At 45.3% G+C, this 26056-nt stretch overlaps 1 protein-coding gene across 1 annotated transcript in view; it reads left to right on the top strand.

The window, feature by feature from the left end:
* The first annotated feature begins 5671 nt into the window (after positions 1-5671).
* The window catches only part of HMCN1 (hemicentin 1), a 443635-nt gene continuing 423250 nt past the window's right edge, over positions 5672-26056 (top strand). The window contains exon 1 of the mRNA XM_056523646.1: positions 5672-6035. Within this exon, the coding sequence (XP_056379621.1) occupies positions 5678-6035 (358 nt within the window). The 5' untranslated portion in view covers positions 5672-5677. The remainder of the gene's footprint in view (positions 6036-26056) is intronic.

Below are 26056 nucleotides of genomic sequence, written 5' to 3'. Positions count from 1 at the left end.
GAAGGATCTAGATCGAGACAGGATGTCGGTTTTCCTGACTGAAACCATTCCTGAGCCAGGGGTAGACCCCTCTCTTGATGTTTTGGCAGAAGAAATCAGGGAAGAGGAAGTGAGAATGGCGATCGAGGGGCTTGCCCCTAAGAAGTCGCCAGGTCCGGATGGCTTAACATCCGAGTGGTACAGGACCTTTAAGGAGTCTTTAGCTCCCCTCTTGACTGAGGTATTCAATGAGTGTCTCTCCTCGGGCACTCTGCCAAAGTCAATGAGGAGGTCAGCCCTGATTCTTCTGTCAAAGGGTAAAGATCCTAGCCGGATTGAGAATTGGAGACCCATAGCTCTTCTCAATACGGACAGGAAGCTTCTGGCTAAGATATTGTTTAATCGGCTGGTGAAGTTTGCACCCCGGCTCCTTTCGGGGGCTCAGCACTGCTCTTTTCCAGGCCGAAGCACCTTAAGTGCTGTCCTCAGTGTCAGGGAGGCAGTGGAGCGGAGTAGTGCAGGTCTCTGGAAGGGGTACTTGCTGTCCTTGGATCAGGCCAAAGCATTTGATCGGGTGAACCACGAGTACCTATGGTCCGTCCTCCTGAGATATGGCTTACCAACTACTTTTGTTAATTGGCTTAAGATCTTGTATGCAGGGGCAGAGAGTTTCCCGCTGGTGAACGGGTGGTCTGGCCGCTCTTTTGTGGTGGGTTCCGGAGTCCGTCAGGGTTGTCCTCTTAGCCCGCTTTTATACGTGTTCGCAATCGATCCCTTCGTCCGGAGGGTAGATTGTGGGCCGTTGGCGGGAGTCGGGATGAGTCTGGCGGAGCTGGATGTCGCCCAGAGAGTGGTGGCGTACGCTGACGATGTCACTATTTTCGTCTCCTCAAGAGAGGAGGTCGATGTGGTGATGTCGGAGGTGGACCGCTACTCGGAGGCATCCGGGTCTAAGATCAACCGGGATAAGTGTGAGAGTCTCTGGCTGGGAGGGGGAGACCCCACGTTTGATCTCCCGGACACCCTTCCAGGGCCCCAAGAGTCAGCAAAAGTCTTAGGCATCACATTCGGCCAAGATGATTATCCCACCAAAAACTGGGATGGTAAGCTCCAGGATGCCGCTCAGAAGGTGGACCAGTGGAAGGGTTGGTCTATGACCCTCAGGGAAAGGGTACACCTGATGAAATCATACCTGCTCCCCTTGTTTATCTATCTGGGCAGTGTATGTATCTTGCCAGAGGCTTACTACACTAGGATCTACAGCCTGTTTTTCCAACTGTTATGGGGGAACAGGATGAACCTAGTCAAGAGGGAGGTTACGTACCGCACGAGGAGACTAGGGGGTTTATCTATGGTAAACCCTGTGGTGTTCTTTACGAACACCTTCTTGAAAGCTAACATCGCAAACCTCTGGTCAGAGAGGGCTTCTCCGTGGGTACTCTCCTGCAGGGAATGGTTTCGGCCTTTCTTCCAGGAATGGGAGAGAGGAGGGCGAGTGAAGGACCTCCGTACACCCCATGGATATCTTCCGGCTTACGCTACCCCGACTCTGAAGGCGATACGCCGGTGGGGTCTGGGAGTGTGGGAGATCAGGACCCAGTCAAGGCAGTTCCTTGACAAACGGGTTCTGTTGACCCACTTCCAGAAGCCTCTGGCGCTCAGGGACTGCCCAGGTCGGGATCTGAGGGTGGGGTTGTATCTTTTGAACATGAAAAGGATCCCCCAGAAGTTTTGGGACTTGGCCTGGCGCTGCTTTCAGGGGAAGCTATATGTAAGGGACAACCTGAAGTGTAGGAACTCTGATGACCGGGGATGTCCCCGAGAAGAGTGCGGGGACACGCTGGAAAGCATGGACCACTTCCTGCTTCATTGTCCCTTTAATATAGGGGTTTACAACCGGGTGGGCGCTTCCATCAACTGGAGTCAACTTGCCGGCCTTACCTATCCGGAGTGGGCTTATGGGGCATTCAGGTCCCTGGGTGGCCGAGACCGGGGCACTTTATTCTTAGTTAGTTTAGTGGTTAGGTACTACACATGGAATGCACGGTGCTTAGTATCGACCCAACAGAAAGTCCTCTCCGAGGTGGAGGTCTGTAGGAATATCACCGGTGACCTTGGGAAGATCAGGTCTTTGGAGTATGGCAGTCTTGGTACCAGTAGGGCTTCTCTCCTATGGAGAGGTTTTTCTTTTGATGTGCCCTAGGTACTAGGCCCTTAAGGTGAAGTACCTTATTTTGGCCAGGGATAGTGTATATATCTTAGGGTGAGTATAGGGTCAGTTTCATGAAGGGATAGTGATAGGGTTAGAGGTTGATAGGGAGAGGAATTTAAATTTAATTTTATCAGGATTGCCATCCTTCTTCCTGGTGGGGGGCTATGCATGTCACCTTAGCCTTTTGTTTTGTTTTCTATGGATGGATTGTAAAGGGCTTGCAGGCAACCAAACTTGGGCCTTGTGGTTTTGGTGTATTGTACTGTTAATATTGCTTTGTTGTAGACTATGTATATATTGTTTTGTATATATTGTTCTGTTTACATTAGGTGGGTAGGGGTGTATTTTAGGTTGGGTGGGGTTTCTTTTTTTGGGGGGGGGTGGTGGTGGTGTGTACCCAGGACTGGACTGTTGCAGTGGGTACTATTTTGGGGGTCTGGTATGGGTCAGTTGTGGACAAAAACTGTGACCTATGGACTCTGACCCATGTCCAGAGGGGGTGGTGGGATAGTTTAGTATAGATTGTTTTTCTGTGTTATAAATGTATTTTTTTTTTTTTTTTTTTTTTTTTTTTTTTTTTTTGGTATGTATATTCTGTATGGTTTTATGTATAGTGGGAATTTTTTTGTATTTTTATTTACATTTTTTATTTTTTTTATTTTATTTTATTTTTATTATTATTTATATAATGTCATAATTATTTTGAGAGAAAGGCAGTCGGACCAGTTTTCAGTTACTATAGTATTATATTATTTTTGTTACGGCAGCTAGCCATATTTTTGTTTTTAAGGGGGGGGGGGGAGTGTGGTTATGTTTCCTAGTTTGGATATTTTTAGTTTTTGATCCAAGCGAGGAAAACTTTATTTATGTTCATTAGGTATGTGTGTGTGTGTGTGTGTGTGTGTGTTGGACTATAGTAGGTAATGATTTATTTATTCATTTATTTTTGGTTTATCTGGGCTGGCCGGTTAGGAAGGTTTAAGTTGTTATTTTGAGACGGATAGTTTGTTTTTATGTTCAGTTTTGTTAATTTTGTTACAGTGAAATGAACTTGTTTTGTGTTTTGTACTTTTATAATAAAAAAGAGTGTCAGCAGAGAGCACTGTGGTCAGACAGAAAAGAACTACACAACTTCCTCTGTAGTATACAGCAGCTGATAAGTACTGTAAGGATTAAGATTTTTAAATAGAAATAATTTACAAATCTTTTTAACTTTCAGGCAAAAAAAAGTGTTTTCCACTGGAGTACCCCTTTAACCCCTTAACGACGCAGGACGTATATTTTTTTTTTCCATTTCTAATTTTGCCCCTAAAATACTTTTTTGGGCTTTAGCGTACATTTTTGGGTAAAATGAATGATATCATTACAAAGTAATTGATCCCGTATAAAACAAGCCCTCATATGGGTCTGTAGGTAGGAGATGGAAATAGTTATGGCTATTAAAAAGCAAAGGAGGAAAAAATGAAAATGCAAACACTAGAAAATCGCACTGGTCCGACCACTGGGATTCCACCCCATCTCCAGAAGGTGACCCGGGCACTCAGTGAGGAGCGCGTGCTGTAGAGGGCACATGCTCCATTCATTTCTATGAGAGCACCGAGGAGACCTGAGTACAGCCCGCTCTGTACTGGAGTCCCGTTCTGCGGTCAGTACAATGGGGTTTTCAAGTCTGACCACAGTGCTCTCTGCTGCCACCTCTGTCCACGTCAGGAACTGTCATGAGTAGGAACAAATCCCCATAACAAATGTCTCCTGCTCCGGACAATTCCAGACATGGACATAGGTGTCAGCAGAGAGCACTGTGGTCAGACTTGAAAAACCTATACAACTTCCTCTGGAGCATACAGCAGTTGATAAGTACTTGAAGGATTAAGATTTTTAAATAGAAGTAACTTACAAATCTGTATAACTTTCTGGAAAAAGTTTTAACCATTTTAATGCATTTTTACAGGTTTTTTAACCCCTTAACGACGCAGGACGTATATTTACGTCCTGCGCCGGCTCCTGCGACATGAAGCGGGATCGCGCCGCGATCCCGCATCATATCGCATGGGTCCCGGCGCTCATCAACGGCCGGGACCCGCGGCTAATACCACACATGGCCGACCGCGGCGATGTGCGGTATTAACCCTTTAGAAGCGGCGGTCAAAGCTGACCGCCGCTTATAAAGTGAAAATGAAAGTGACCCGGCTGCTCAGTCGGGCTGTTCGGGACCGCCGCGGTGAAATCGCGGCGTCCCGAACAGCTGACAGGACACCGGGAGGGACCTTACCTGCCTCCTTGGTGTCCGATCGGCGAATGACTGCTCCGTGCCTGAGATCCAGGCAGGAGCAGTCAAGCACCGATAACACTGATCACAGGCGTGTTAATACACGCCAGTGATCAGCATAGGAGATCAGTGTGTGCAGTGTTATAGGTCCCTATGGGACCTATAACACTGCAAAAAATTTTTTTTTTTTAAAGTGTTAATAAAGGTCATTTAACCCCTTCCCTAATAAAAGTTTGAATCACCCCCCTTTTCCCATAAAAAAAATAAAACAGTGTAAAAAAAAACAAACAAAACATATGTGGTATCGCCGCGTGCGTAAATGTCCGAACTATAAAAATATATCATTAATGAAAACACACGGTCAATGGCGTACGCGCAAAAAATTCCAAAGTCAAAAAAATGAATAAAAAGTGATCAAAAAGTCCGATCAAAACAAAAATCATACAGAAAAAAACTTCAGATCACGGCGCAAAAAATGAGTCCTCATACCGCCCTGTAGGTGAAAAAATAAAAAAGTTATAGGGGTCAGAAGATGACATTTTTAAACGTATAAATTTTCCTGCATGTAGTTATGATTTTTTCCAGAAGTGCGACAAAATCCAACCTATATAAGTAGGTATCATTTTAATCGTATGGACCTACAGAATAATGATAAGGTGTCATTTTTACCGAAATATGCACTGCGTAGAAACGGAAGCCCCCAAAAGTTATAAAATGGCTTTTTTCTTCGATTTTGTCGCACAATGATTTTTTTTTCTGTTTCGCCGTGAATTTTTGGGTAAAATGACTAATGTCACTGCAAAGTAGAATTGTCGACGCAAAAAAATAAGGCAAAATATGGATTTTTAGGTGGAAAATTGAAAGGGTTATGATTTTTAAAAGGTAAGGAGGAAAAAACGAAAGAGCAAAAACGGAAAAACCCTGAGTCCTTAAGCCAAAATGACCAACCACAAGTTATGTCAAGTACCGACTGAGTTTCATGAGCATTTTATATATATATATATTTTTTTTTTCTGAATGGTTTATATACACCATAAAATATTTTCGTCCTGTCGATGAGAAACTTTTCTGCGCTGCGAATACACGCGGTTTCCACCAGGTGGCAGTCACGATTCAAGAAAGAAACTCCAACCTTTGTTCTTTTTACTGCCAAGCGGAAAGAAAACACAGTTTTGAACAAGAGTTTTGGTTCAGCCCATTGAAGTGCTCATTGTTTCATGCAGTTCAGGAGAAGACTACTGAAAGCCGCACACAGCCATGCCTTAAGGACTTCTACGCTTATTCTTCATCCCAGTGACCAGGACATCGTAAGGATGATTCAATGGAAGAGCCTCTCCATCCAGCTGACAGTCCTGCTCCTACTTCTTGACCAGAATTCCTGTGCGGACACAGATCCAGATGCAGGGAAGACCCCAGATGGAGCATCTACTTTGGCGTTTGTTTTCGACGTCACCGGATCCATGTACGACGACCTGGTCCAAGTGATAGAAGGAGCCTCAAAGATTTTGGAGACGTCTTTAAGCAGACCGAAGAAACCTCTGTATAACTTTGCCTTGGTGCCGTTCCATGATCCAGGTAGGTCCCTTGTTGTGTCGGGAAACTTTGCGGAATGTACATAATAGATCCGGGAAAAAAATACGAAAAACTTTTCAAGTCACTTTAAGACGTCTTAAGACTTCCTAAGGGGGCGAGATGAAGGCTTATATGACACATGACTCGTCTATCTATAGCAGTGTTTCCCAACCAGTGTGCCTCCAGCTGTTTCAAAACTACAACTCCCAGCATGCCCGGACAGCCTTCGGCTGTCCGGGAATGCTGGGAGTTGTAGTTTTGAAACAGCTGGAGGCACACTGGTTGGGAAACACTGATCTATAGGATAAACCTATATGATGCTAGAACACTCACATATGAATGGTCTATACATCTGGCCAATAAAAAAAAAGACCCATTCTAGGCTTGATCACCTCCATATTACTGTATCTCATAGTTAACCCTTTCATATTGTTGTATCGGACTGGTCTGTTGTATGGAATCTATGCCAGGTCAATGCAGAACCAATGAATTGTTGGATCGTATCATGAGGATCAGGGCTCAAGTGCTGCAGGAACTCTATTCCCATTAGCAGGACCAGCCCTTGAGTGGAAATCTGGGGTGAGTTCCCACACTTTTTTTCCCCAGGACTTGACCCCTAAAGAGGATACAACTGCAGAATTTAGAGTGTAAATGTCATATTACAAAAATAAATAAAGCTTCTATATGTCACTCACTAGGTCATGCTGATGCTCACATATCCCTCTGTTCTGCTGCTCACTCATTCTGACATCCACTGCTCAGGAAAGGGGTGCGCCCGAGGCAAGCACTGAGCCCGCCCTCACTCACTGTGCATTCACTTCCTCCCTGAGTTTGCTGTGCTGTGCTGGGTCTCTTCATCCAATCACTGCAGGCTGCTCTGAACCAAAACAAAATATTTGGTATCAAAATATTTGCTGGGTCTCTTCATCCAATCACTGCAGGCTGCTCTGCAGTGAAATTGTTTCCTTATTTGAAAAGCACAGTTGTCTTTTATTATATTATTTCTTTAAACTTTTATACACGTTAGGCTGAGTTCACAAATAAAAAATGTATTTGTGAACTCAGGGGTCCAATCCGCACTCTTGCGACACAATTGTGGGTTGCTGATTGGTTACCATGGCAACTGGAGGCCTTCTGAAGGCTTCTGTGTTAGGCCATAGAGAGATTTTCTTGTACAGTCTTCCTCAGGTCGATATGACAGTTCAGTGCCATGCAATAGTATGGCAGTAAACTATAAAAGCAATCTAGTAATTTTTTTTTCAAGTACCATTGAGAGACAAAAAAGAACCAAAACAAAATATTTGGTATCAAAATATTTGCTGGGTCTCTTCATCCAATCACTGCAGGCTGCTCTGTAACCCCCTCCTCTCTGTTTTCACGTTGCATTCTGATAGGACAGGAGTGAACATAGAAGAGTGCTTGTCCTGCCCTCACTTACTGGACTTTGTCCCAGCCTGTGCTTCAGCTGGGACAGAGATGATGCTGCAGTCAGACAGAATTATGTTCTGGATGGTATAGCGACACCTAGTGGCTGGGTGTTGTAGTTTTGCAACATCTAGAGATCCACATTTTGGAGACTACCGTACTGTAGAATGCTAAGCCAGTGGTTACAATGTTTCCCCGGCAGAGATGTCAGTGTCTGTCTATTGCAGTAGGTCTGTCAATCACGCTGCAGAAGCTCCCCCCATATTGAGCTGCTTAGCTTATAAACACTGGGCACACCATAGCAGTGACATTTTTTCCTTATTTGAAAAAGCACAGTTGTCTTTTATTATAATTTTTCTTTAAACTTTTATACACGTTAGGCTGAGTTCACAAATAAAACATTTTGGTCGGTATTCACACATAGTATTTTTTGGTCGGGGTCCAACAAGCAAAAAAAAAAGTTTAAAACTAAAGTGCACAAAAAAAAGCTCTGGGTTTAAAGCTAAAGAAACTGACCAATACTACATCTGAACCCAGTATAAAAGGGTCATTACCCCAATGATCCTCTGCTATTGCGTTCTTCATTCATGCTGTGTCCCCATTCATCTCTATTTCCCGGACCAGGAGATCAGTGGAGATCACAATAGGAATCAATGAGATGGGTAATGTTAATTTTTCTTTTCTTTTTTTTTTTTTTAACTTTTTAAAGGAGTACTCCAGTTTAGTAAAATTTGTTCCCTATCCAAAGGACACGCCCCCTCCATGCATCACTATGGAAGAACCGGCTTTCCTATAGACATGCATGGAGGGGCTTTCTGATGTGGTAGACACAGCTCTTTTTATGGGGACAGCTGGGGCGCTGTGCAGGAGATCATGGGGAGTCCGAGCGGTCGGACTCCCCCGGGATCAGACACTTATCCCCTATCCTTTGGATAAGGGATACATTTTACTAAACTGGAGTACTTCTTTAAAGGGGTACTCCGCCCACAGACATCTTATTCCCTATTCAGAGGACAGAAGATGTCTGATCGTGAAAGTCCTGCCGCTGGGACCCCCCGCGATCTCCATGCAGCACTTTGCAGAACATTGGGTTTCCACGGTCAGAGACCTGATTTCACGCCCCTCGTGACATCATGCCACGCCCCCTCATTACATCATGCCAGGCCCCCTCCATTTATGTCTCCCGTAGACATGAATGGAGGAGGCACGGCGTGACATCATGTGGAAACCCATCGTTCTAAACATACTGTTTAGAATGCCGGGTGCGGCACGGAGATCAGGAGCTGAGCCGGCTCTAAGTGTGGCGGCAGTCAGCTGCATCTTACAGCCAACACCTGCCTGCAACTGCTGATCTTTGACTTTTGTCCAATACCAGCAGTTTAACCATTTGCATGCCACAATCAATAGTGATAACAGCATGCAAAGAGTAAACTGACAAGTGCCGACCTGTCAGGGGTCCAATCCGCACTCTTGCCACACAATTGTGGGTTGCTGATTGGTTACCATGGCAACTGGAGGCCTTCTGAAAGCTTCTGTGTTAGGCCATAGAGAGATTTTCTTGTACAGTCTTCCTCAGGTCGATATGACAGTTCAGTGCCATGCAATAGTATGGCAGTAAACTATAAAAGTAATCTAGTAATTTTTTTTTAAGTACCATTGAGAGACAAAAAAGAACCAAAACAAAATATTTGGTATCACCATGTGTGGAAAAACACAAACATAGTTAATCATTTTTGGTCACATCCCAATAAAAAAAAAAAAGGAATAAAAAGCGATCAAAGTCCTATCAACAATAATAATAGTACCAGTAGAAAGTACAGATGAAAGAGCAAAAAAAAATGACCATCATACAGGTCTGTAGAGAAAGCAGGTTAAAGCTATAGGGGTCAGAATATCGCCATTCAAATCCAAATTTTTAATTTGTTTGAATTTTAAGTAGTAAAACATAACAAAAATGTATATAATGTAATTATAATTTATATTATATAAATAATTATATTAACTCCTTAAGGACTCAGCCAATTTAATTTTTACGTTTTCATTTTTTCCTCCTCGCCTTCTAAAAATCATAACTCTTTTATATTTTCATCGTCAGACTAGTTTGGGGCTTGTTTTTTGCGCGACCAGTTGTCCTTTGTAATGACATCACTCATTATATCATAAAATGTATGGCACAACCAAAAAACACTATTTTTGTGGGGAAATTAAAACGAAAAACGCAATTTTGCTAATTTTTGAAGGTTTTGTTTTCAAGCCGTACAATTTATGGTAAAAATGACATGTGTTCTTTATTCTGAGGGTCAATACGATTAAAATGATACCCATTATTATATACTTTTATATTATTGTTGCGCTTAAAAAAAATCACAAACTTTTAAACCAAATTAGTACGTTTATAATCCCTTTATTTTGATGACCTCTAACTTTTTTATTTTTCCGTATAAGTGGCGGTATGGGGGCTCATTTTTTGCGCCATGATCTGTACTTTTTTTGATACCACATTTGCATATAAAAAACTTTTAATATATTTTTTATAATTTTTTTTTAAATAAAATTTATTAAAAAAGTAGGAATTTTGGACTTTTTTAATTTTTTTTCGTTCACGCCGTTCACCGTACGGGATCATTAACATTTTATTTTAATAGTTCGGACATTTACGCACGCGGCGATACCAAATATGTCTATAAAAAATGTTTTTTTACGCTTTTTGGGGGTAAAATAGGAAAAAACGGACGTTTTACTTTTTTATTGGGGGAGGGGATTTTTCACTATTTTTTTACTTTTACTTTTACATTTTTTTACATTTTTTTTTACACTTGAATAGTCCCCATAGGGGACTATTCATAGCAATACCATGATTGCTAATACTGATCTGTTCTATGTATAGGACATAGAACAGATCAGTATTATCGGTCATCTCCTGCTCTGGTCTGCTCGATCACAGACCAGAGCAGGAGACGCCGGGAGCCGCACGGAGGAAGGAGAGGGGACCTCCGTGCGGCGTTATGAATGATCGGATCCCCGCAGCAGCGCTGCGGGCGATCCGATCGTTCATTTAAATCGCGAACTGCCGCAGATGCCGGGATCTGTATTGATCCCGGCACCTGAGGGGTTAATGGCGGACGCCCGCGAGATCGCGGGCGTCGGCCATTGCCGGCGGGTCCCTGGCTGCGATCAGCAGCTGGGATCAGCCGCGCATGACACGGGCATCGCTCCGATGCCCGCGGTTATGCTTAGGACGTAAATGTACGTCCTGGTGCGTTAAGTACCACCTCACCAGGACGTACATTTACGTCCTGCGTCCTTAAGGGGTTAATATAAATATTATTAATATAAAGTGGGTGTACAATATGTCAGTTTTATTGCAAAGTGAACGGTGCAAAAACGAAATCCCTCTAAATCTGTTGAGTTTTGAGGGTTTATTTATTTATTTTTTCAACTTGAGCCCAAAAATAGTTTTCCATCTGTTCCACCGTATATTTTCGGTAAAATGAAGGGGATATCTCTACAACAGATAATTTGTCCTGCAAAAAACAAGCCCTCATGTGGCTCTTCAAGAAGAACAATCAATAAGTCATGACTCTTAGAAGATCGCTGACAGAGTAAGGGGTTAAGACAGGCTGCCCTTTTATTTACCTCAGGCAACAACTAAAACTAACTAAACACTTTTTATGAGGGTTGAATGTCTGCATCACTCAGTAACTCGATTTTTAACACCTTCTTTGGTACCTGACATTAAAGGGGTAAAAACATATTTTTTTAAATCAACTGGTGCCAGAAAGTTAAACAGATTTGTAAATTACTTCTATTTAAAAAATCTTAATCCTTTCAGTACTTATCAGCTGCTGTATACTACAGAGGAAGTTGTGTAGTTTATTTTCTGTCTGACCACAGTGCTCTCTGCTGACACCTCTGTCTGTATCATGAACTGTCCAGAGCAGGATAGGTTTGCTATGGAGATTTGTTCATACTCTGGACAGTCAGAGTTGTCAACAGAGAGCACTATGGTCAGACTGGAAAGAACTACACAACTTCCTCTGGAGCATACAGCAGCTGATGAAGGATTACATGAAGGATTACGATTTTTAAATAGAAGTGATTTACAAATCTGTTTAACTTTAAACAGTTGATTTAAAAAAAAAAAAAAGTTTTCCACCGTAGTACTCCTTTAACCCCTTAAGGACTCAGGGTGTACTTGTACGTCCTGTCAGCTCCCGTTCTATAACGTGGGGCCACAGCAGCAACGGCCGAGACCCGTGGCTAATAGCGTGCAGCACTGATCGCGGTGCCGCGCACTATTAACCCTTTAGATGCGCCACGTCTAAAGTGAAAGTAAAACGTTGCCGGTTAGCTCAGGGGGCTGTTCAGATCGCTGCAGCTAAATCGCGGCATCCCGAACAGCTGTAAGACATGAGGAGGGTCCCCTTACCTGCCCCCATGGTGTCCGATTGCCGAATGACTGCTCAGTGCCTGAGATCCAGGCATGAGCAGTCAAGCGGCAGAATCATTGATCAATGGTTTCCTATGATAAACCATTGATCAATGTAAAAGATCAGTGTGTACAGTGTTATAGACCTCTATGCAAAAAAAAAAAGTAAAAAAAAACCCAGTGTTAATAAAAAGTAAACATATGTGGTATCTCCGCAAGCGGAAATGTCCGAGTTATAAAAATATATTGTTAATTATACCGCACGGTAAATGGCGTACACACAAACAAATTCCAAAGTCCAAAATAGCGTATTTTTGGTCACTTTTTATATTATTAAAAAATGAATAAAAAGCGATCAAAAAGTCCGATCAACACAAATGGTAGAACTAAAAACTTCAGATCACGGTGCAAAAAATGAGCCCCCAGAAGATGACAATTTAAACATATACATTTTCCTGCATGTAGTTATGATTTTTTCCAGAAGTACGACAAAATCAAACCTATATAAGTAGGGGATCATTTTAATCCTATGGACCTACAGAATAAAGATAAGGTGTCATTTTAACTGAAAAATTTACTGAGTAGAAATGGAAGCCCCCAAAATTAACAAAATGGCTTATTTTCTTCAATTTTGTCGCACAATGATTTTTTTTCCATTTCGCAGTAGATTTTTGGGTAAAATTACTGATGTCATTACAAAAAATAAGCCATCATATGGATTTTTAGGTGCAAAACTGAAAGGGTTATGATTTTTTAAAGGTAAGGAGGAAAAAACTAAAGTGCAAAAACGGAAAAACGCTGAGTACTTAAGGGATTAATGTATATACGAGGGGCGTTCAAAAAGTTTCTGCACTTTTATATTTTCCCTTGTGTAGAAGTGTCACGATGCCGGCTGGCAGGAGGTGGATCCTCTGTGCCAGAGAGGGATGGCGAGGACCGTGCTAGTGGACCGGTTCTAAGACACTACTGGTTTTCACCAGAGCCCGCCGCAAAGCGGGATGGTCTTGCTGCGGCGGTAGTGACCAGGTCGTATCCACTAGCAACGGCACCTCTCTGGCTGCTGAAGATAGGCGAGGTACAAGGGAGTAGGCAGAAGCAAAGTCGGACGTAGCAGAAGGTCGGGGGCAGGCGGCAAGGTTCGTAGTCAGGGGAGATAGCAGTAGTTCTGGTACACAGGGTATAAACACACAAAGAACGCTTTCACTGGCACTAAGGCAACAAGATCCGGCAAGGGAGTGCAAGGGAGGAGACTAGATATAAGCAGGGAACAGGTGGGAACCAATTAAGCTAATTGGGCCAGGCACCAATCATTGGTGCACTGGCCCTTTAAGTCTCAGGGAGCTGGCGCGCGCGCGCCCTAGAGAGCGGAGCCGCGCGCGCCAGCACATGACCGCAGGAGACGGGAACGGGTAAGTGACCTGGGATGCGATTCGCGAGCGGGCGCGTCCCGCTGTGCGAATCGCATCCCCAACGGCCATGAGAGAGCAGCGCTCCCGGTCAGCGGGACTGACCGGGGAGCTGCAGGGAAAGAGACGCCGTGAGCGCTCCGGGGAGGAGCGGGGACCCGGAGCGCTAGGCGTAACAGTACCCCCCCCCTTAGGTCTCCCCTTCTCTTTATCGGGTAACTGCCTCCCCTGGGATGAGGACACCGGGAAAGGATGGAGGGATTCCTCAACGGCAGGCAGAACCGCAGGAGTAGGAATGGGGAGAGAGGGCAGAGGGCGGGACCTGGCACGGGGCAGTGTGACACCAGGACGAGGGCCATGAGGGGACACAGAAGCTTGCCTGATGGAACTGGGAGGGGGGGAGGGGCATTTCCTGTGGCAGGCAGAGTCCTTAATGACCTTAGGGGGACCAGATACAGGAGGAACCACAGAGTTACGGCAAGGGTTACTGGGAACCGGTTTTAGACAGTTCTTGGAACAAGAGGACCCCCAACTCTTGATCTCCCCAGTGGACCAATCCAGGGTTGGGGAATGAAGTTGAAGCCAGGGAAGTCCAAGGAGAATTTCCGAGGTGCAATTGGGGAGGACCAAAAGTTCAATCCTCTCGTGGTGAGATCCGATGCTCATAAGAAGGGGCTCCGTGCGGAAACGTATGGTACAGTCCAACCTGGCTCCGTTGACCGCGGAAATGTGGAGTGGCTTGAGAAGACGGGTCACCGGAATACGGAATTTATTCACAAAGGAGTCCCGAATAAAATTCCCAGAAGCTCCAGAGTCCAGGCAGGCCACGGCTGAGAGGGGAGAGCTGGCTGAAGTGGAAATCCGAACAGGTACCGTGAGACGTGGAGAAGCCGACTTAGCATCAAGAGACGCCACACCCACGAGAGCTGAGTGCGAGCGTGCGTTTCCCAGACGTGGAGGACGGATTGGGCAATCCACCAGAAAATGTTCAGTACTGGCACAGTACAAACAAAGATTCTCTTCCTTACGGCGATTCCTCTCTTCCAGGGTCAGGCGAGACCGATCCACTTGCATGGCCTCCTCGGCGGGAGGCCTAGGCGCAGATTGCAGTGGAGACTGTGGGAGAGGTGTCCAGAGATCTAAGTCTTTTTCCTGGCGGAGCTCTTGATGCCTCTCAGAAAAACGCATGTCAATGCGAGTGGCTAGATGAATGAGTTCATGCAGGTTAGCAGGAGTCTCTCGTGCGGCCAGAACATCTTTAATGTTGCTGGATAGGCCTTTTTTAAAGGTCGCGCAGAGAGCCTCATTATTCCAGGATAGTTCAGAAGCAAGAGTACGGAATTGTATGGCGTACTCGCCAACGGAGGAATTACCCTGGACCAGGTTCAGCAGGGCAGTCTCAGCAGAAGAGGCTCGGGCAGGTTCCTCAAAGACGCTACGAATTTCCGAGAAGAAGGAGTGTACAGAGGCAGTGACGGGGTCATCGCGGTCCCAGAGCGGTGTGGCCCATGACAGGGCCTTTCCAGACAGAAGGCTGACCACGAAAGCCACCCTAGACCTTTCAGTAGGAAACTGATCCGACATCATCTCCAAGTGCAAGGAACATTGCGAAAGAAAGCCACGGCAAAACTTAGAGTCCCCATTAAATTTGTCCGGCAAGGACAGGCGGAGGCTAGGAGCGGCCACTCGCTGCGGAAGGGGTGCAGGAGGTGGCGGAGGAGATGATTGCTGCTGCAGTTGCGACTGAAGTTGGTGCACAATGGTGGACATTTCCGACAGCCGGTGGGATAGATGGGCGATCTGTCGGGATTGCTGGGCGACCACCGTGGTGAGATCAGAGATGGACTGCTGGGGAACCTCAGCGGGATCCATGGCCGGATCTACTGTCACGATGCCGGCTGGCAGGAGGTGGATCCTCTGTGCCAGAGAGGGATGGCGAGGACCGTGCTAGTGGACCGGTTCTAAGACACTACTGGTTTTCACCAGAGCCCGCCGCAAAGCGGGATGGTCTTGCTGCGGCGGTAGTGACCAGGTCGTATCCACTAGCAACGGCACCTCTCTGGCTGCTGAAGATAGGCGAGGTACAAGGGAGTAGGCAGAAGCAAAGTCGGACGTAGCAGAAGGTCGGGGGCAGGCGGCAAGGTTCGTAGTCAGGGGAGATAGCAGTAGTTCTGGTACACAGGGTATAAACACACAAAGAACGCTTTCACTGGCACTAAGGCAACAAGATCCGGCAAGGGAGTGCAAGGGAGGAGACTAGATATAAGCAGGGAACAGGTGGGAACCAATTAAGCTAATTGGGCCAGGCACCAATCATTGGTGCACTGGCCCTTTAAGTCTCAGGGAGCTGGCGCGCGCGCGCCCTAGAGAGCGGAGCCGCGCGCGCCAGCACATGACCGCAGGAGACGGGAACGGGTAAGTGACCTGGGATGCGATTCGCGAGCGGGCGCGTCCCGCTGTGCGAATCGCATCCCCAACGGCCATGAGAGAGCAGCGCTCCCGGTCAGCGGGACTGACCGGGGAGCTGCAGGGAAAGAGACGCCGTGAGCGCTCCGGGGAGGAGCGGGGACCCGGAGCGCTAGGCGTAACAAGAAGAAAACCACGGCACTCGATCCGGATGCAATTAAAATTCTTTATTCCCACTTGAGGTACATTAGAACGTCAGGAGAGGGAGGAGAGACGGTGGAAGCAGCGAGAGCTGTGTGAAACGGATGTCGTCCCGTCGGATGTTCTCCCCCTCCTGGCGTTCTAATGTACCTCAAGCGGGAATAAAGAATTATAATTTCATCCGGAACGAGTGCCTTGGTTTTCTTCTACACAAGGTATTTTACATTGAGCTAAGTCTTTCACCACTGAGCACCGGGAGGACCAATCAGTATTGAATATTGGCTGGTCAGAGTTCATCCATAGGATTGTGCCATAAAGGAAGATACATTCTTTTGGACTTTTTGCACTTTTATATTTTCATAGGGACGATGAAGACAGGAGGAGTAGTGATGGTCATGTCTTAGCGTGTCATGTGATTTGCATCGCGAAGAAAGGTGACCATGTAAAAAAGTTATTTCGTTTTTGCTATAATTTGTTTTTGAATAAATAGAGTAAAAAAAAAAAAAAAAAAGAGCAGAAACTTTTTGAATGTCCATCTGACATTGATATATCTACATGAAGAAACTCTCGGCACACGGTAGATGTCTTTTTCAGAATGCTTTATTCAGCGTGCGTGGCCACGCATTGATCCTGTTCATTTGACCTGCACCAGGACTTAGAGCTGCAGTGCCGACCGCTTCTCAAATACATTGATATATCTACACAGGGCCGGTTCTGCCTATAGACAAAATAGGCAGTCGACTAGAGCGCCCTCTTGATGGGGGCGCTGCTTTGCCCCCTGCAAAAAAGTTAGTAGCCAGCATCTGAAGGACCCACCGCTTATTCGAAGCACCTGCCCAGCCAGCACCACCGTAGCACCCCCTTCCTCCGGCACCATAATAATCTGCATTCTTCTGCCTGCTGGAGGAGTGCAGTGCCACCTCCGAGGCAGACAGGCAGGTCAGGTCCGTCAAGCATCCTGACATTGTTAGTGCCTTCATACATCTGCCCCAACTCCTGCTCCGAACCATAACCCCAGTAGTAAGGTGATTAGATAAGAAGGAGATTTGTTACAATGTGTCAGCCCAGTAGCAAGGAGATTACACGAGGAGGAGGTTTGTTACAGTGTGTCACCCCAGTAGTAAGGTGGAGCGCGTAAAAGGTCGGAGCCAATGGGCGGGGTCAAGGGGATGGCAAAAAGAGCTTGTGTACTCACCAAATGCATACAGTATGTTTCTTATGTGTTATTCTTAAATAGGTACTCTGGTGGAATGGGACTCTGCTGTTCCAGAATATCCATGCCGAATTCCAATGCAGAATTCCGCACGGAAATTCCAAGGTGTGAACATCGCCTTATCATGATTGTCTTCTATGTACTGTGCAAATTGTGTTCTAAAATGTTCAAGTAATAGGGCACTGTCATTAGGAACATTTTGTGACATGTTCTAGCGATATGTCAAAGGTTTTGATCAACGGTGGTCTCAGTGTTAAGACCTCCACCAATCAGGAGAACAAGCCAGGAGAAGATCAGAACAAGCCAGAAGAAATTCACACTGAGCGTCACGTGATCTAGACGGTCTCATTATGTAGGTCTATGGAGGGTGTCTCGATCATGTGACACAGAGCAGGAAGAGGAGTGCAGGGCAGCGCGGACTTCTCCCGGCTCGTTCTTGTGATCGGTAGAGGGCTGAACAGTCGGACCCCCGCTGTTAAAAACTTTTGACATGTCAAAAGTTTTTTAAGTGACAGGTACTCTTTAAAGGGTGACAGCCCAGATTTACCGACACTGTCTGAGACAAATCCAAGGTTTCGTTTTACTAGAGTAATTTGAGAAATGTAATCTGAGCTGCGATTGGTTGTTATGGCTAACAAAGACAGTTTTAGTGAATTTGGGCCACTGTTCCAAGGTTACTGAGGGAAATGTATACCCAACAAAAATAAATAGCTGTAAGAATATGAAGAAAGATCCAGCATCTACCCAGAAGGTGCCAAAAACAAGACTGCTGATGATTAATCCTTTGGCCTTGATCCTAACAAATGGTTCCTATATTTCTTGGTGCTTCCCACAGATTTCCATCATAACAGTGTTCTGATCTGTTCCATGGGTTTAATTTTTATCCGCTAATTTAAAGTCTACATTAAAGAGTACCTCTCATGATCTTGTAAAATTTTGCAATCCCCCCAGTACACTGCCCTCATCATGAAAAACCACCCCCTGCCTTTATTTTTATTATTTGTTAGTTTTCTACCTTGATACTTCTCTGTATTTTCTGCTCAGTCTCAGTCAGACTCACAGACTGGGAAGGGGCGTTCCCCAGCAGGTGTGACATGATCTGAAGCCATACAGGGGAGAACTTCCTTCATCACTCTGCTACACACAGCCCAGAGCAGTGCAGTGTGAGCTGAGCTATGATTGGATAAGGCTGCACCCCCCCCCCCCCCCCCCCCCCCAGCATTTCCTGATTTTGGACTTCTGCCAAGCCAGCAGGAGTCTAAAGTCTGTGCAAGAGATGGGGGGGGGGGGGGGGGGGGTTGAGGGGAATGTGCTATGGACAAGTAGGGAGACACCTAGTTTCAGCTTTATTAAACACAAATAAAACTTGGAAAACTTTTTTTTCAATTATTTACCATAAGGAGTGCAATAGCGAAAATTAGTTTTAATGAGAGTGCCCATTTAAATTTTGTGAAGTACCTTGATCATAGGACACATAGGGACCCTGGCCTTTGTTTCTCCTTTGATTCATAGCTATTAAATGTGCGTATCTCCAAGGTAAGCAATATGGTATTGGACTCCAAACTGTAGACTTCCAGATATTGCAAAACTACAACTACCAGCAAGCCGTACTGGTAGTTGTAGTTTTGCAACATCTGGAGGCCCACAATTTGTAGACCACTGCCATATGGCGTCGAAAGATTTCTCCAAGCAAAGCCTGAAAGCATAGCTTAGATATGGAAACACACAGAGCGGGGAGAGAATGTGCTGAAACTTGGAGAACTATACGCCCCTTCTCTTTAGTGATCAATGGGTACCAGCACTTTGTTGTCATTGATAATATCTTGCACAAAACCACAAAAGAAGGCCCAGCGCTCAGTCAGAGGTCCCGTATAAAACTTGCATCTTTTATTAAGGATCCATTGAGATATTACAGGAAATGAAATTACAGGAAATGATACAAAAACAAAAATTGGTGATGCATTTTGGGGGGTTTCAGGGGGATCCAACGCTCACCTCTTTCATTAAGAATCCATTAAAATAATACAGAAAATGTCAAAATACAAAAGCAAAAATATTTCTGGGGTATTCTCCCTTAGTCATGAAGGCTTATGACTAAGAAGTAACCCGCTCAGAAATCTGTCAAGCATTGCTGTCAATAGATTTCTCCAAACATAGCCTGAAGGCATAGCTTATAAATCTTTGCATTGTAAGCTGAAGAGAAACCTGGAAGAGCACTACACGCCCTTCTCTTTGGGGATCAATGGGTACTAGCTAGCACCTTGATCCAGTGCTCAATAAGTGGTCCCATATTTAAAATAATAGATTTTTTTTTCTATTAAGGATCCATTAAAATATTACAGGTTATGTCATAATACAAGAACAAAAATTCTTGATGCATTTTGAGAGGGTTACCCCTTAGCCATGAGAGCTTATGACTAAGGGGTAACTACCCAAAACTCGTCAAGAATCATCTGTAAGTTTTATATGGGACCTCTGATTGAACACTGGACCTTGGAGCTGATATTGCCATTATTTTGCTTAGTGGTACAGAGGGAGATTTATTAAAACCTGTCCAGAGGAAACATTGCTGAGTTGCCCATAGCAACCAATCAGATCGCTTCTTTCATTTTTGAAAAGGCCTCTGTAAAATGAAAGACACAATCTGATTAGTCGCTATGGGAAACTCAGCCACTTTTCCTCTGGACAGGTTTTGATTAATGTCCCCCAATATCTAGTGGCAAAAAATATTACCCTATAAAATATTACAAGTCTACTTCATGGGGATCTTTATTCCACCACTGGTGAATTTATGAAATTATTCTTCATATTGTAAAGATGTACGACTTTAAAGGGGTACTCCACTGGAAAACCTTTTTTTTGTTTTTAAATCAAGTGGTGCCAGAAAGTTAAACAGATTTGTAAATTACTTCCATTTAAAAATCTTAATCCTTCCAGTACTTATCAGCTTCTGTATACTATAGAGGTAGTTCTTTTCATTTTGAATTTCCTTTCTTTTGAATTTCCTTTTTGCTGTCTTACCACAGTGCTCTCTGTTGACACCTCTGTCCATTTTAGGAACTGTCCAGAGTAGGAGCAAATCCCCATAGCAAACCTCTCTTGCTCTGGACAGTTCCTGACATGGACAGAGGTGGCAGCAGAGAGCACTGTGGTCAGAGAGAAAGGAAATTCAAAAATAAAAAAAACTTCCTCTGTCCTATACAGCAGATGATAAGTATTGGAAGGATTGGGATTTTTTAATAGAAGTAATTTACAAATCTGTTTAACTTCCTGAAACCAGTTGATTTAAAAGAAAATGTTTTCCAGTGGAGTACCCCTTTAATGAACATGTGGCTTAATAATCACCATTAGAGAATAGTTTTCGGAGTCCAGCTATTGTATGGTATTTTTGGTAGTATTTGTTGTAATAGTATTCTAAGTGTAAATGTAATAAAAAGAATCTGAAATATTTTTGGCTGCACCTCTGTGGATAAGTTTATTATCCTGAGAGAAAAAATCCTTAATACGCCTGTTTATTAACTTAAGAGTTATTGACCCGTTTTTTTTTTTTTTTTACGTTTTCTTTACCCGCCATGAGGGAAGTGTTAGCCAAGATCCCAAAATATTTATATTTTCACTAAGAAGAAATATAAACATAAAAATATAATTCATGCCAGACTTTTGGCAGAACCGTAAGATTAACAAGGCTTGAAAATGTGAATTGTGTCTGTGTTCACATTCCCACAATATCTGTCTGAAAAAAACATCTAACAGCATCAGATGTGTTCCTAATTTCCCTTAAGGTTAAATTTGAAGTTTCCTTATTAGCATTCCTGACTGTTCATCTCAAGGAGGGGGGTGACCCATAGCCATGTGTCCACCAGGCAGCTATGGTATGTCTTGCTCTAGAGCTCGGGTTTGTATTATATGGTAAACCTTTGTAATTATCCAAATTTCTACAGATTACTATTAAAATGTAGTGTCATTGTCACAACTGAAGACAATCACCATCTAACTAAACTAGTAACACACAAACAGTTGTACTGCTGTACATGTCTTTTGTTGAGCACATAGTGTAGGAGATGGCCATACTAATGGACACAGGTTATGCAAGTACAGAGAACCTGGAGAGCTGATAAAAGTCTCCGACCGGACACTGCTGATATATTTTTGTGCACATGGGTGAATATTATTTTCTTTTTGTGAGAGAATTGTAATCCTCTTTAATATATATAAAGGAAACTCTTGAGCAGCAATTTTAGTGTGTGTTACTATTTTTTCTTGAGCACATTGAGTAAACATCCATAGTGCAAGAAGAAAATGCAAGTGAAACAGTAATGGGGTTCTTAAATTGGCCATTGGTTATCCTTTTTACCCCTACTTGCTGAAGTGGCATTTGCTATTGAGTGTTCCCAGGTGACCCCACTCTCTGTCATTGTGCCGAGTGAGCCCAAAATAGGTCACACTGAATCGTATGTGTCCGCTCTACATGTTCAGCATCTCAGCTGCCAGTAGAATCCTTGGCAGATTATGCAGCATGGCAGCAGCAATCTCCAATAAAAACAAAAAAATATATTTAGTTTGTAAAGTACATTCATACACACAATTACGGATTTTTATATTAGTAAGTGATTCCACCTTCCTTTGCTGCAATGTTGTCAGGACACAGTTCTGTCCTACTTGTTGTCCTCTTATGATAGTTTCCAGTCCTGTATACTGTATTTCTCATCCTGAAGCCTTTTCTTATCATAACAGTATCCCTCCCCCAAGCTATGATACTATAGTTTTGATCCCACCCTTGAAGTCATGTTACCTTATTAGTGTCCTTCCCCCAAGCAACAATGTTATAGTTCTAATCCCACCCCTGAAATCATATGTGAATCAAGGTAATTGTGTCATTTTTACATTTTTTTTTTTTTTGTAAAATGGAGTTAAAATTAAACATGTAAACACATCCTAAAGTGTGCAAATCTTCATAAAACATCTCAATTGTGATTATAGATTAAATCACTTTTATCTCATGGAAATATTTCTCTAAAAAGCGCACTTTCAATAAGAAAACGCATTGAAACTGCACAATGTGAACTGACCTCAACCTACTTATGAGTCTAATGAGTTTACCTGGGTAATATCCACTAGCAGCCTGATTAGATGACCAGCTGAGGTGCTTAAAGGGGTACTCCAGCCCTAAGACATCTTATCCCCAATCCAAAGGATAGGGGATAAGATGTCTGATAACAGGGGTCCCGCCGCTGGGGACCCCCTACAATCTCTCATGCAGCACCCACCTGTCTCAGTTGCACACAGCGCTGGAGGCTCCATGTCTCCATGTTCAGACACAGAGCCTCCAGTGCTGCGAGCAGCTGAGACAGGTAGGTGCTGCTTGAGAGATTGCGGGGGGGGGGGGGGGGGCAGCGGCAGGACCCCCGCTATCAGACATCTTATACCCTATATAGGGGATAAGATGTCTTAGGGCCGGAGTACCCCTTTAAACACCTGATCCTCAGCCAGTGGATTCATCGGAAATGTAAGCTTCATTACAGAACCCACGTCATTGTGCATTTGAAAAGCAAAATGGAGCCTATTCCATGCCTGCCATTAGCAAAAAGCGGTAGGAAAAAGACATAAACAAGAACCTTTACATTATTCTGTAATATTAATATTCAAGGACTGTCTGTCACAGGATCACTGACAGAAAATGTGTGAGAAGAAACTTGCAGATTGTTCTATGATGCATTGAGGTTAAAGCAGAGATAATCCCCTTACTGAATAATACATTTCCTTGGCTCCTAAAAAATTATTACTTTCCTAACACTTCATTCTTTTTGGCTCTTGGGATTGTCTTTTAAGCTAAAAAATTATCTGGAGAAACTTGAAACTTTTATTTCAGTTTTTTCTGACTGACAAACCAGATTATCTTGATTTGGATTAAAAGTAGAGAGTTCATTGGAATTTCTGTAATCTGATAACACCCTTCGTGACGTCTCGTCCGCCCCCTCGTGACGTCACGCCCGCCCCCTCTACCAAAGTCTATGGGAAGGGGGTGTGACAGTGTGACCCCTTCCCATAGACTTTCGTTGAAGGGGCGGGCGAGACGTCACGAGGGGACGGGCGAGACGTCATGCCCAGCGGCTGCGAATACAGAAGCCCGCACACAGCGTTCGGAGTAATGAACTTCCAGACGCTGTGAGCGGAGCTCCGAACTGCAGGGCAGCGCACAACCCCTTTAAAGAGAATCTGACAGTGGTTAACCTGCACTAAACCCAGTATACTTGGTTATAGTGGGGGTGAAGAGCTGTAAAATAAAGGGTAAATTTACATTTTTACGTTAGGTATTTCCAATGTTCTGCCCGTTACAAGGTCTTTGCCATTGCTCTCAGTTTGCCCAGCTCCCCTGCCTCCTCAATATTCTGTCCCTCGCCCGCCCCCTTCTGTGAGGGTGCTCTGAGCACTCTGCTACTCGTAACACAGCTCTCCTGTCAGGGAAGGGGGTGGAAAAAAAATATTAATGAGGCAGGGGAGCGGTGCGAGCTGGCTCCCCACCTCTATTGCATGCTGGAGCACAATGGCAAGGACATTGTAACGGGTAGAACTATGAAAATATCTAACATAAAAATGTAAGTTACACGGGGGCGTGGCCTGGATGCCGGCGTGAACGGTTGTGTGTGCTGAGAGCTCCTGCTGTTTTACCCTCCTTATACTTACCCTGAGCGGCAGGTCTTCTCTCTGCAGGTCCCTCCGGAGCTGAGGATCACCCTTGGTCTAGTCTACCTGCAGCTGTCGGTGGTGCAGGTGGCTCCCTTCCCCTGGAGCCTTGGGATCCAGTCAGCTTGCACTGGGGAGCTCCGGTGAAGTGTCTGGTCGGGTGGTGAGGCTCCCCCTGGTCCTGGACGGTCTGTGTGTGTGGGCTGTGCGGTCTCTGCTGGATCTCCTGGGCTTCTGTCTTTTCGACCCTTCTTGGGTCTGGGCGGGGCTTGCATCTCCAGTCCTGGTTGCTGTGGAGACTCCTGCCGTGAAGTGCGGCCTCTGCTGTGATCCCTGGCTGTGGCACGGATCCTGTACAGTGGGGACTTGTGTGGCTGCTGTTCCCTCCTCTGCCCTTCCCTAGGAAGCTGCAACTTGCTACCTTGTAGCATCCTGTTGTGCCCTATTGGAGTCCTGGCCTCACTCTTTGGGGACTTTTGCTAGACTGCCTGCTGAGCTTCTACGCCTGCTTGTGAGTTCCCTGGTGGGAGACAGCTGTACTTGGTGGGAATTGTGGTGCATTGCAAGTTCGTTAGACCTATCTGCCCTGCTGAGGTGCTCTGTGCTTACTGGACTGTGTGGCTCGTGACTTTCTACCTGCTCTCAGTGTGGCCCTGCCAGCCATGGGTGGCCCCCGTGGTAGGAATAAGAAATCTAAACTGAATGCTGAGGCCTCCCGGCCGACCTCTGATGAGGATGCCTCCTCTGATGATGTCCTTTCTCTCCTGTGGCCCTTCTCAACGGGATCCTGGTGCTCAGACCCTGCTTGCTACTAGAGTCTCTGTGCAGGCGGCGAAAGCACTGAGCCAGTTCTTCATGGCTCGGACCGTCCTAGGAGTGATTCTCCTGATCCTCCGCTGTCATTGTTTGAGGGATCTCTGACTCCACCACAGCAACAGACCTGTTTATGATGCTGCTACTATGGACCAGCAGTACACTGAACTTTTGGCTGCCTTTACCTCCTGCTAGTCAATTATGGTAACCAAAGTAGATGAACTGAGGCAAGAGTTTGTTATCCTGCGACATGAGACCCAAAAGATCCGTGAGCGCATTGAAAAACCTTCAAAGTTCCCCGACCTTCAGAGCTGGCATCAGTATATAACCGGAAAGGCTGACTGCAGTCTGGATACGCCAGGATGGGTGGTTCTGTCAACAGGTGTTTAAGAGCTCGAAACACTGTTTCTTGCTCTTCGGCCCATTCAACAGGTAGTCTTCCATTGTAGTTCTCCTTCGCCGTACCCCGTAAGAGAGCTGGAAGGGGTTCTGCAATCTGGGCAAAGTGGGGATTGAAGCAGCGGTAGTAGCCGGCAAATCCCAGGAAGCTCCTGACATCTATCACTGTGCGCGGGGTAGGCTAGTCCTTGACAATCTCTATCTTCTCAGGATTAGGCTGGAATCCCTCGGCGCTGACAACATGACTTGGAAGACGTCTGACAGATGACTAAGGTGCTCCTGGTAGGACTTGGAGTACATGATTACGTCATCTAGGTACAACAGGACACTCTGAAAGTTTAGATGGCCCAGGCACTGCTCCATCAGGTGCTGTAAAGTAGCAGGGGCATTGCACAGCCGAACGGCATACTCATGAATTCAAACAGTCCCATGGGTGTCATGAAAGCTGTCTTCTATTGGTCTTCCACGGCCATAAGCACTTGCCAATACCCCAGGGATGTGGAATTTCTATCGCCCGACACCCCGGACTAGCAGTTTTGGGCGCCGGGCAGGTGAATATGTCTGGCCCTTAGCCCGGCTTCGGGCAAGCAGGGCCGGACGTGACAAGTGCGGCGGATCTGCAGTCTGTATGGAGCGGCTCCCGACTCCTGCCCGCTCCATACTCTGCAGCCTGTGTCCTCGGAAGCAGAGCAGGGGAGATGAGAAGCTGTGTACAGTATTTGTCTGCTCTCCCCTGCTCTGCAGACGTGCGGGGGGAAGATGAGGGGGTGTGGCTTATTTCTCCCCGTGCAGACCTGCGTCCTCTGCCTTCGCTCCCCGCACATCTGCACGGGGAGATGCATGCGGCGCTCACAGAGGAGTATGGAGCGGGCTAGGGACTCCTGCCCACTCCATACTCTGCAGCCCCCGGCTGTTCTCAGTAGCCGGGGGCCGCCGCTAATAGCCAGCATGCGGCGATCGCCGCGGCTGGCTATTAACCCTTTAGATCGCCGCTGTCAAAGCTGACAGCGGCATCTAAAGGGAGATGTGAATGCTCCCTGGTGGGCTA

The sequence above is a fragment of the Hyla sarda genome, chromosome 6 (assembly GCF_029499605.1).
Source record: "Hyla sarda isolate aHylSar1 chromosome 6, aHylSar1.hap1, whole genome shotgun sequence".
In the NCBI taxonomy this organism is placed as follows: Eukaryota; Metazoa; Chordata; class Amphibia; order Anura; family Hylidae; genus Hyla; species Hyla sarda.
The sequence above is the reverse complement of the archived record's forward strand: the minus strand, read 5'-3'. Positions and strand labels throughout refer to the sequence as shown.